The sequence below is a fragment of the Pagrus major genome, chromosome 3 (genome assembly GCF_040436345.1).
Source record: "Pagrus major chromosome 3, Pma_NU_1.0".
NCBI lineage: Eukaryota > Metazoa > Chordata > Actinopteri > Spariformes > Sparidae > Pagrus > Pagrus major.
The window spans coordinates 8,109,227-8,121,834 of NC_133217.1; the positions used below are offsets into that span (position 1 = coordinate 8,109,227).

The following is a 12,608-nucleotide window of genomic DNA, read 5'->3' on the forward strand; positions in this document are numbered from 1 at the left end:
GCTGTGAAACAGTTTTATTTGCTGCAAAGGGGAGTGAGGACCATAACCATTCTTTACCACCTACACTACATTGTCACTCTCCGTAATAAATCAGCTTAAACCTGCACTATCACCAAGCTCTATTGTACGCACATTGACAAGTTGAGTTGCCCACATTTCTTCCCTGTTGCATGGTAACCAATTGAGAGTCGCAATCCTTCCAGCCCACCTTGTTATGGCCAGCTGGAGAGAAATGAATGATAAGAGTATGCAAATGGAATATCTTCTTTAATAGCGTGCTGTTTTATTCAGCTGTGTGGCCAGGATAAGGAATCCCCACTGTGTCTAATCACATCTTCTCCCTCTCATTTCACCTGAGGCATATCCGCAATCTAGTCTATTTTTGACTGGCATTACAGCATGCATTGTTCTCTATCGGCATGAATGTATGTGCACAGGGGAAAGCAGTTTTTTCCCCTGTAATTAGTCTTCTATTTAAAAAAATTGAAAGGCATTCACACACACAAAAAAAGTCTGATGAATTAAATCCCAGCACATGATTACATCTGTGGCGGGGTGAGTGCCAAGAGGGAACACGGCTGTAGCAGTTCACGTGTGTTACGCAGCATCCTTCCTCCTCTCAAAACAATTAAACAGACAAGTGAGGAACATAACATGCGTGTGCGTGTGTCAACCCTGCAGGCATGACACCTGCCATGCTCTTAATAAAGTTACCAGCAGATCACAACATACAGTCTCATTCCTCCACATTCGATTTTCAGTTTTTCAATCTGCGCTGCCGAGGTCCGACTGTGCTGCTGTTCAGCGGGAAATCTCATTCAGTTGCCGGCTGATGGCTAACAAGGTCAAATAACTCTCCAGATGAGATGGACTGTGTCAGAAGGCACAAATGCACGCACGCACGCACACACACAAACACACACCACCTGCCATTCAGTCAGTCAGTCCATCTATCTGTCAGCTGCACGCTGGAACACATCCTGAATTGAGTAGCAATAATAGAAGACTGAGAGGGGAAGTGTTTACCGCTGATAGGAATATCATTACAAACTGTGGAAATCAGGGAATCACAGCAAAATCAGTTAGCCAGCTCATGTAGCGATCAATAGAAACCTACACAGATTTTTTTTCTTCTCTTCTCTTATTTCCCTTTCTCTCTCTCCCTTTTCGCACACTCTTTTCCTCCGGTTGCCATAGTGACGTGAAATGGCTGCATTCTGCAGCACTGGATCAGAGCGGGGGCCTGCTGCTGCAGCCTGTGAGAAACATTGTTTTACATGATGGTTTCAAAGCACACACACGCAAGGCTGCAATTACTCTGCGTGTTAGCTTGTGCCACGGAGAGTGTAACAAGTTAAATGTTATCTAAATGTCATATCGTTTTTCATGCGCAGTGTACAGTAAGTAAACTAGTGAGTGTGCTGTTTTTGTAGTTCATCCACCACAGAATGTCGAAGAGTAATGACCCACAGCATTTTCATGTACAGATGATGATTATTGATTCATTTTATTTTGAGTATCTAGCAATGCCTTACATCTTTGACTATCATCCAAAACTTTACACAACTTATTCTCCTGCTAGAAAACAAAAACAATTTATAATGCAACTATAATCAATCAAGTCTGTAGGTTTTTATTTGGGACTGAAGATCAGATTCTTTTCTTGTGTGCCAGCTACACTGTAGCCCAAAATAGTCGGAATATATTCTATAACTTTCTCCCGCTATCCTCTCATCGAAAATTCAATATGTTTCTACCTTTTTTCTCATTTACTCCTCCTTCCGCTCCGTTTTTATAACAAAAACTAATCAAAATGTCTCCTTTCTCTCCTTTTCTCGTGTCTCTCCTCCTCCTCTCTCTGCGTCTGCAGTGTGACAACGCCAAGGGGCTGAGGGCTTTCTTTGATGCCATATGCTATGGTCCCAAACACCTGATGATCTTCGGTGGCGTCTGCCCCTCTGTGACCTCCATCATCGCAGAGTCCTTGGAGGGATGGAATCTGGTGCAGGTAGGATTTGTACTGTATATGTCATCATGTGTGTGTGCAAGCGTTTGTGATGTCTGGATGCTGTCACTGCAAGTCCATCAGGATTAAATAGACTCCTGTGTAAAATGTTTTTTCCTTTTTTGTGTTACTATCAGAAACCAGATTTTTCTACTTAATTGAGTTTCCAAAAATTCTCGTCCCTTACAATTATGACTTGCAGATAGGTCCTGGACTTTCACAGGGGTCCCAACTCATGGCTTAATCCTTCATTAACCTTGCTAGGGTGAATGTCTAATTGGCGTTGCTCTAATCCGTGGAATCCGCCTTCATTTCACTATCAGAGGCAAAATGGCTCAAACTTGTCGTACAGTACAGCACTCGAAATCAGATGTTAGAAAATTTGAGCTCGGCTTCCAATAATCTCTGGACTTGCATATGAAGGAAAGTATATTATCAAATTATAAAACTGACTGAGGGCTTCTCCTCATGGTGCAATGCTGTCTTATGTAGGTGAAAAGATGTTTTTAGGGTGTTTTGTCAATGATATGAGCTAATAAAAGTGTTATTACTCAGTCCAGTCAATGTTAATTACCTACAGGACATTCCTATAATAGATTTTACCATTCAATTATACTCTTGCATGCTAAATGGTTTTTGCTGCCATTAACTTTGTAGAACTTAATGATTGCTCACTGTAGGCATTAAACACCAGCCATTCTTCCATCTGGTAAACTTTTGACCCCCTGAGTCATTGCTTACAGTTTCTCTGACTGTGATACTGTACTGCAGCACCAAACAGGGGAAATGCCTCCCTCCAAAGAATACCTTCCATTCACTGCAAAAACTACAAAGGTTATCGGGCACAGATAAGAAAGGAGTGAAGCTTGTGCTTGGAAGAGATAGCATAATTCAAGAGGCTGCATTTTGAACAGAATGTCACATTTCGTGGCATATTTCCCCCGCTTGCAATTACTCTGAATCTGCTGCTTTTCATGTTCCTTTTCGCTTGCGGTCTTGTCAGGGTCACTCAGGAGTGAAAGGATCGGCAGGATGAGGGAATGAAAGGATGAGCCATTTTTTTTGTTTCTGCACTCACTTCCTCTTCAGTGGTAATGATCTCAGTCCAGAATGAGGGGTTCAAGCCATAGTTGAATTTGAAGTGCCTATAAGTATTTGTCTGTGTTGTTTGCGTGTGTGTTTGTATGTGTGCATGTTCTCCTCTCTATTTATTGGCGTGTTTGGCTGTGATTACCTGTGAGAAGTGCAGTAGCAATCTTCTGCTCTGCAGAACACTCTGCCTGGTACAGTGTGTTCCCCAGAGCACTTTACCTTCCAGACCCCTTTTTGCTATTAATACACAGACCAGCACCAACAAATTCATGCCAGTCTGATCCCAAACACACACTGTGACACTGACTGAATACCAGACAGCTTTCGAATGAGGGAAAATGTAAAGGTGAAGGACTGAGAAAACACCTAGTACCTGTGTTTAAAGGAGATGCCTTAAGAAAACACGTCGTCGCTGTTGCCACAAGCAACTAAATAGCTTTTTTTAGGCATGCAGGCGTGTAGGTGCAAGGGCACTCTAGAGATATTTTCCAATCAGTGAGCTGTCCAACACCAGGGTGAAACAGGTGTCTCTAAGTGTTGTGGTATCATATTAGATGTAATTATCTGCCATTACTTGTGTGTGCATTTGTCTGTATACAAGTGTGAGAGCTTATACATGCCTGTGTGTTGTTATATTTCTGGTGTGGTACAATGTCAGAAGCAAAGGTTACTGTTTTCTAAGATCCAAGATGTCTCTGCAGACCTGAGCTACATCCTCATCTGAGTGTGACTCACCAAGCAACTATAATGTGCACTGCAGAAACACACGTCACTGGATGTAAACAATACACCAGATAGCTTTTTGTTGCTCTTACCTTTGTGTTTAGCTGCTCCTCGCACTTTGTCAGGTTGTTAGATGGTTGCCCTGAGCTTCTCTGCTCCATCTTCAAGCCCAGAGTGTTCCTACTGAATGTGTGCGTTTGTTTATACTTTGCGTGTATGTGAATCTGTGCGTGTAATCATGTATGTATGAAATAAGCTATTTGTATGCAGTGTATACTTCAGTTTTTTTTATGAGAGACAGAAAAATCTCTGCTATGACAACAGCTGTGGTGGGAGGTAGTTAGTCGTTGCTCCAAGCTAGAATAATGCTTTTGTCTGAAGGGTGGAAAGAAGAGAGGGGATTGAAAGGAAGGGTGTTTCCTGAACCAACGAGAAAGGGAGAGAGGACGACAGATGATCAAGAGTTTGGAATCTTGTACCCCACAGCATTTATCGTGCCACATTAGCGGGGATCTGTTTTTAAAACTGTGAATTCTGTCACCCTGCATATTTATTCCCCAGCCCTGGCACCCCATCTGCATGAGTTGAGTTGGTTTGAAAGGAAATAGAGAATTTTTCATGGTGATTTCATGGGCCAGGCTCAACAAGCTCATCATTTCAACATCAAAACAGGGAGCTCGCAGATACTATCTACAGTAGAGATGGCTGAGAGAACAAGCACTCCTGGAATAAAGCTTAATCATACGCCCATAAAAATAGCCTTCAATCAGTGTTGATGCCTAATGAAGTCAGCTTTGAAAGGCTCAACAAAAATAAACTCCCACTGCACACCCGTTCATTACGATCTATGCTCACACTTGAATGCACATACTCATACTTAAAAGCAGAACAGGTTTTTGAAGGGTAGCAACGGTGCTAATATTTATGTACTAAAAGCTAATAGCCTACATTGTTTTGATCCTAGCAGGTGGAACAAGGTCTTGAAAGAAATGTATCCTGAAAAAATCTTTAATATGTTTAGGAAATGATACAAGGATTCAAATACTAATAGTAATTTTGAAGATAAAGGGTGGAGAAAAAGAGTCAGAGGATAAAGAAGAAAAAAGAAGTGGGAAGCTGCATTAACTCTGTTCCAGTCTGTGAGTCTCTTGACGGACAGTTTCATCCCGCAGGGCCGAGGTCATATGATCGACTGAGACATTAATAAGGCTAGTTTTTGGTAGCCTTGCTAGTTGCTTCTACTGTAAAAAAAACAGGTAAAACTATGAACAACAAAGGAAACAACTTCACAGCAAACACCAGAATGCTAGGATTGTCACTATTTAATGACTGAATTACATGAAAAACTTTAGGTTTTTTGCGTAACCCAGGTTCTCTGAGCAGAATGAATGAGTGTCTCACATTGGGATCGCCCTTTGAAAGATAACAAAAGGGAGCTAACAATGCATTTTGTGTTTTGTTTTGTGGAGAATCTAACGGGTTCCATTTATTAAAGATGGTTATTATAAAGTATAACCTACAATTCCATAAGATAACAAGTATATAGTATATCTACTGTGGTTTAGCTCAGAACAGTAGCTGTGGATGGGGTATCTTCAGTTTCATTCCTGTAACAATCTGCAGTGTTCCTTTATTCTCTTACCTCCCTTTCCTTTTGCGAAATTGTGATTCATGTGATCATGCAGAAATCTTTATACACATTTAAGGATGCCTTCAATATAAATTACTGTCTGTATAACAGGTCTATTGAGACAGAATTTTCTCTCAGATTCTTTAATGTGCGTCTCTGTCAGCAACACACCTTCACCAGCTCCGATCAGAATTTCTGGCTGGAGAAATACCAGATAATGAAAAAAAGCGGTGCTCAATGCAAAAATCGTGAATGACAACAGTGTCATTATCAAGAATCATTTCCTATTGAAATGTGTCCATTGTTAAAAACTTCAAATAAAACCAGATAAAACAACATCGTCAAACCCAAAGCCAACGTGGTCTATAAGACAACTCGAACACTAGTGATCAGCCATGTGCACAGATGGCATAGTGATCAGTTTTCCTGCTGTATTGTTAATCTGTGTGTGCTGCATGTAAGAGTTGACCTGCGTGACACTTTCTCATTCTGACTCATGTCATGTTGTGATGATGTCAAAGTGGCTCCTTTCTTCCTGTAGCAGGTCTGCTCAGGTCCATACTTACACTCACATTTTTGTAATGCGGTACTGTACATGCGCTAAAATGACAGCCCAAGCAAATTAAAATGGTGGATAAGACACTACCAGGGCCAATGGACAGATGGCGAGGAGCGGATTTAGGGGAATGATGGAGGAATAAACGGACAGGAGCATACATAGACTGTAATAGCATAAAATTGAAATTCAAAGAAACAGGGCAAGACGCAGCTGTGTTTGCGAGCTGCCATCAGCCACAAATGCCACTGATTGCTGTGTTTTTATATCCACAAAACAATGATTGTTGAAGCCATCCTCTTGGCAGCCATCTTGGTCCGTGATTAATCTTGTGTTCTCCTCACCATGATATCATATAATTCCAGAAAGCATTTGGCGAGCTTTTTAAATACTCGCTGGCACAGGTATCTGTACCCAGTCAACATGCTGCACTCTCTTTTACCCTTTTTTTCTTAACTTACGAGAGGCCCTGTTTCCTCTCCACAGCAGTGGCGTCTATTTCCTGTAAATGGCTCATTGAGTGCCAGGAAATAGCCTCAACCCACTCTTGCGCCAGTTGCTGGCCCCTTCTCGCTCACCAATTAGGCCTATCAGTGGTGGCACTGTTCATTTTCAGCCACGTCAAGTGTGTAATGAAAAATTATGCTTGCCGATCATTTTGCCTCTTGTAATTTAGAGGAGAAGGAGAAGACAAGAGAACATTATTCCTACAGAATTGATCATTTGTAGAAGTGGACTTTCATTGTGCAAGGCAGGATTTTTTGTGTCATGTCAGTATTTTTTCCATGGCTACAAAAGGTGCAGGAAGAAGCAAATATTTATTTTTCTCTTTTGAGTTGGAATGGAAAAAAGAACTTCCGAACAAGACTTAAAGACTGAAAGATTTTATTGACGCATGATGTAGATTTTATTTCTTAGTCTCTTCTTCCAGGGAGTCCTGGTCAAGATGGCAGCATAAGCAGCTAGTTTCACATTAAAAAACAGTTTCACATGTTAAGATACATACAATACAATAAAGGAAGAGGGAAAGATGGAAAGTTTTTGGTAATGCAGAAAATTAGGATCCTTTGTTCACTCGTTTTCATGATGTAGTTTCAATACTTCCAGGTGTCCTGTGCCTCAATGCAAAGCTTGCAAAACTTTAGGAACAAACCTCTGATTCATCTATCTTATAGGGACACTGAATAATGAAGTCGATATAGAGGTGGAGGAAAAAGTGGCTGCACATTCTCAAGGTATTATGGTCAAGACCTGGACACAGAGCTAATATTTACCTGTGTATGAAGCCCATTTTTCTTCGTCTTGCTGTATCGATCACTGGTGCTTCATTAAACCAGGCAATTTAGGGACAGCAAAGTTTGCATCCAGTGCAGCATTCTCTCTTTTTTGTTGAAGCCTCCACCAACTCTTGAGGGTCTTCTTTTTTCCCATTTCTTTTCTCTCACTCTCTCTGAGTGCTACACTGGATGCTTCAATAAAACATGTGATGCCTAGCACTGCAGTATTCTGGCTCACTTACGTCAAATCCTCCTGTGTACCGTATCAATATTTCATGACTTTCAAAGTTTAGGCTTAAATCTCGGAGTGCAAGGGCAAGGATGGTGTGAGCATCACAATAGATCATCATAAATCAGCATTATGAGAAAAGTTTATGTACCTCTTCGTGTGTGTGTGTGTGCAGTTTTTTCCTCTGTGGGCAACTAAAGGTTATATAAACTCTCCTGTAAAGGTTAAGTGACTCTCCAAAAACTCTTCTTACTGCATTCATATTGTTGTATTTGTATTTATGTACTGTGTTTACTTAATACAAGGTGCAGTCTAATGGATTCATTTCTGACCCCATCCTCTCTCCCTCTGTCGCCTCTCTGCCTGTGACTCAGGACAGGACCGGAGGGAAAAAGACAGGATGCTTAAGAGAGGCAATTAGGCTTGATTTTCATACTGTCTCAAAGCTTCTAGGCAGGAACCGGGGGAAACAGGAAAGCCAAACCAGTTCAACTCTGGTTGGAGAAGCACTTGATGTCACTGTTGCTTTTTAATGGGCTGAGACTTGATTCTGTCATGTTATCCATATCCGTGGAGGTACCATTTGAAAAGCGAGTGGAAGGATGATTCAACATCCTTTTTTATGGGTTGTGAATTACATTTACAGATTTCTGGGACAGACTCCTGATGAAGTTAAACAAGGCGAGTGTTGACATTTAAAGCAAAACTAATTCTCAGACAAATGAGCCTGCTGCGCAGATGTAAAAGTAGGAAGACTTCCTCTTAATTTCAATGTTTTCTCATTGGAGTCTGTCACAATTTCTCCCTCTTTTATCACTGAAGGCAAAAAAGAGGCAAAAGAGACAGAAGAAAAATTAATTAGAAGCTATACTTTGCATTAATCAGACTTTTTTGTCATGAATGCTGCCTGCACTTGTAGAATGCACCAGCGTGTAGTGTAAAGCTGAGCACACACACGCTGTTGTACCTATTCGCAGTGCCGAATGCACGCCATTTGACAGGAAACACAGTAATTAGCTAATTAGCAGCGTTTGTTGAATGCAAGCCGTTAACGGGTTGCAACTATTGGTGTCACATATTGAATAAACATGCTGGTGTATAGGCACTCAATATGAACAAGAGCTTTTACGGAACATCTTTCTGTTTCTGTTCCTCCCAAGGAAGTAGAAACTACAAATGGAAACAGTTTCTTATTCTTTCTTTTCACCACTGACACATCTCATTGCCACCAAGGTCTGTGAGACATATTCAACAGGAATACGAGATGAATACATGCTCAATTCCACTCTTTATTCAAGTACTATTGCTCCCCAGTAGTTTTCTGAAGGAGGGCGAGTACACAGCGAGTCATTGTGTCATACTCATGGCTCTAATGATGGTGCGAGACCTGCCAACAAGCAACAATAAACAAACTAGACATATTAATAGTTCAAGCTTGTTTTTGATGTGTCGTACAGGGACTTTATCATACACACCCATCTATGTTTTTGTGCACCCACATCCTGGTTCTTTCCACGTTTTTCTCTTTTCCCTTTTCTCTTTTGGGGTTTGCAGGCTTTGATATTCCTTATTTAGGTCATCGAGTCCATAGCACTTTGAAGAGCTAGCTGGGTGTATACAAATTTTAGGTTCTGTATAAAAATAAAGCCTTTAAAGGTGCAGTGTGCAGGATGTAGCAGGAAATATCTTGGCAGAAATGGAATGCAATGTTAATATTTTTGTCACTAGCGTATAATCATATGATGACAAGAATCATTGTGTTTTTGTTACCTTAGAATGAGCCTGGTGTATCTACAAATCCGCCATGTTGCACTGCCACGTACAGTATGCACAGTACCCTAGAAAGAACAAACCACACACACAGGGACTTTCGTGTTTGTAGTGGTTACCGTAACAAAGGAAAAGGCAAAGAATGTTCAGACGGTTGCAACCACATGGATCGATGCCACTAAATCCTACACGCCGGACAATTTATCATAAGAAAAATCTTGTGATAAATTAAATTTGTAAATCTTTATCAAAAATTAATTCACTGTAGTAAATAGAGTTCAAACATAGAGAGACTGACTTGTCTATATTTGTTGACCATCCTCTTAATCAAGCTAATTGAATATTTGACGCAGGCTCGTGGACAGTTTTGTTTACCTTAAAGAAGAGTCAAAAAGAAATCATGAGGAAACATTTTCATGAGGTAGCAGGAAAGTCAAGTGGAGGCACATTGTGGAGATAAAAGGATCTGAGGAAGAAAAGATTAGCTAAAACAGACAAATACAATTGAAGGATTAGCAGGAGGCAGACCAGAGTTTTCCTGCATGTATATGTACTGTATGTAGTATATAGTTTTGTGTCACTTCAGATACCAAATAACTTTGTTATTCTGAGAAGAAAAGATGTGCGTCAGTGCAAAAGCAAAGTAAATATTTTTTCTTCTTTGCAGCCCTGTTAATGATCTTGTGACCCCTCAGATCTATCTTTATCTGGGAACCACTGGCTTAGAAAGTAACGCTGGGTACTGTGATAAATATAACACCTCTATCTTTGTTTTACAGAGACCTTTTTGCTGATGCAGATTAATAAGAGGGAGCATGAGAAAGGAGAAGAAGAATAGTTGTGAGGTTCAGTTAACTGATCATGCATTGTTCAACTAGTTCTATTAAGATGACTTTCTGTGTTTTAATGTCTGTGCAGGTCATGTTCAAATCTGGCTGAGTCAATTTCTCTTTTCAGTAATGTCTAATTACGCCTCGTCTAATCTACATCACAGCACCATGTCGCCATTGAGCTTTCACAAAACCCCAAAAGACCACTTCCACCCTGCCCGCCTTCATCTCCACTGATTTTTCTCCCAATACAGGGACATTTCAGAATCACAGGGCTGGGTACCTCATCGACCCAGAAATTTGTGTCGGAAACGGGCTTCTCTGAGGCCGGCATTAGGAAGATCCTTTGAAACGATATCAAAAAAACAAGGGCGGACTCGCTTAGCAATTGGACATCAAAGAGAACCCGGCTCCATTACAAGCCATTAAAACCATAACGGCTGCTTGGAAAGAGTGAAGCTTAGAGGATCGATAAAGGGCAGTTTAACTGTCTGACACAGCTCACTAATATCTGAAACATCAACTCCCCTTCAGAGAGAGGCATAGGAAGAGAGAGGAAGAGGGGAGAGAGTAAGATGATGAGGACAAAGTTAGTGGGTGAGAGAGAGGAAATGGAAAGCGAGAAAGACTCCTGAGATCATTACAGAGTGCTTTCCATCCTGTCTTCCTTCTCTCACCCCTCCCTGCTGTACAGTTTACATGTACAGTAACAAGCTGATTTTCACAGTAGATTGGCCTTTATTGATTAATTTAATACCTGTACACACACAACAAACATAAACACACACTTTGACAGTAGCAAACTACATGACGATAAGCATCATATTCTCAGATGCAGCTCCTGATGGCTGTATCTACCTTAATTTTACATAACACACGCCTCTAGTATACTGAACTGCATCTGCCTTAAAATTGATCAAGGTGTTTTGTGGCACAAACACCAGCTCCAGGCAGAGAGACTTTAACAATCCCTCCACCTTCTTTCTTAGTTCAGCTCCTTTTCCTTTTTGTCACTCTTTTCTATCCCTCTCCTCCCACACGATCGTCTTTGACTTTATCGGGGCATCAGAATGCGGAAGCGTTAAGCCTTCTTGAGGTTGATACTGAGCTCAATGCTATTTTCATTCCCTATTGGTGCCGTCATTCAATACGTCTCTTTTAGTCTGCGGCTGCAAATGGAATCCAGTATGATGAGGGGTGATGAATGATAATGTCACTCTAGCTTCAGGCAACATCAAGTTAGTCTTGAAGACATTATCATATTAAAAAGTTACATAAATAACAAAGAAATGTGGAGATTCTGTCTTGCTGTACATATTTATATGTTTTCATGATTCATAATTTCATAATGACATGACAGTAACCATAACAGAGTTCCAAGTGGTCCAGTTTGATTTAGTCCTAGTAGATCAGTACTTCAGGAGCGATGTCGTCTAGTTGCCTAATTACTGTCCAATCATATTCTCACCTAGAAGCTACACGAGTTATTGAGATATGTGATTATCACAGAGTAATGGGTCCTTGATGTCTTGATTGGGAAAAAATTTAAGCAGAACATTTCCCCCACCTCCACCTCCACACCTCCACCTCCACCCACCATTTCCAATTGTCATTATTGCTGTCAAAGACAACTGGGATAATACATGTTTTCCTCAGAGTAGAAACTACCAACAATACAGGACAAAAACATGAGTTAGTTCATTCACTAAGTCAATAATGAAGACGTGAAAGCTGATAGAAATGGTGCCTGGCTGCCAGCCTGACTGCATCTCCAGTCAGCCTTCATTTTCCTTTTAGATTTCGTGTGTGGTGGCAGACAAAATTATAATGCAAGCGAAGCGAACCAATCTCAAAGCCAATGGTGTCATTATTCTACAGCAGTTATATTGTGACAATGATACGATAAAACAAAAAACGCTTCTATTGCCCGTTTAAGTATTATGCATGTTGGTGCTCTTATCTTGATCTATCATGACGGCTTGGCCCTGGGGTTGCCAAAGTTGGTTGGGTGGTTCACCACTTTGTTCCAGACTGAATATACTGGACAAGGCCTACACAGTTTGGTTATATACCCTTACATTTCCCTTTAGCGCCAAAATGAGGTTGATTTTTTTTTATTTTAGTGAAATGTCATGACAGTGAAAGGATGGACTAGCATATATTACCACAAACAACCTGTATAAGCATGCTGTTTCAGTTTTGACTGAGTTTCAATCAGAAATACTTTTTTATTTTTCCATGCATGTTAAAATTGTTGCATGTCCTGCTCCAAGAAGAAAATGTAGTTCAAACAGGGAGCTTATTGTCATCAGGACAGTTCAGAATATTCGTCCACAAAAATAGCAGGCAACGCATAATTATGATCCAGAGTCTCTGATACTGTAATATGTAAAAGGCTAAATTTAAACAGGTAAAATTGGGCAACACTTTACTTTAAGCCCCCTGTTTTTAGCATTTATAAGCATTGTGTATACACATGTCATAACTGGTTTATTA

General features: G+C 40.6%; 1 protein-coding gene across 1 annotated transcript in view; it reads left to right on the forward strand.

The window, feature by feature from the left end:
- Nucleotides 1-12,608, forward strand: part of gabbr2 (gamma-aminobutyric acid (GABA) B receptor, 2) — a 191,140-nt gene that overhangs the window by 56,354 nt on the left and 122,178 nt on the right. The window contains exon 3 of the mRNA XM_073463307.1: nt 1,871-2,008. Within this exon, the coding sequence (XP_073319408.1) occupies nt 1,871-2,008 (138 nt within the window). The remainder of the gene's footprint in view (nt 1-1,870; nt 2,009-12,608) is intronic.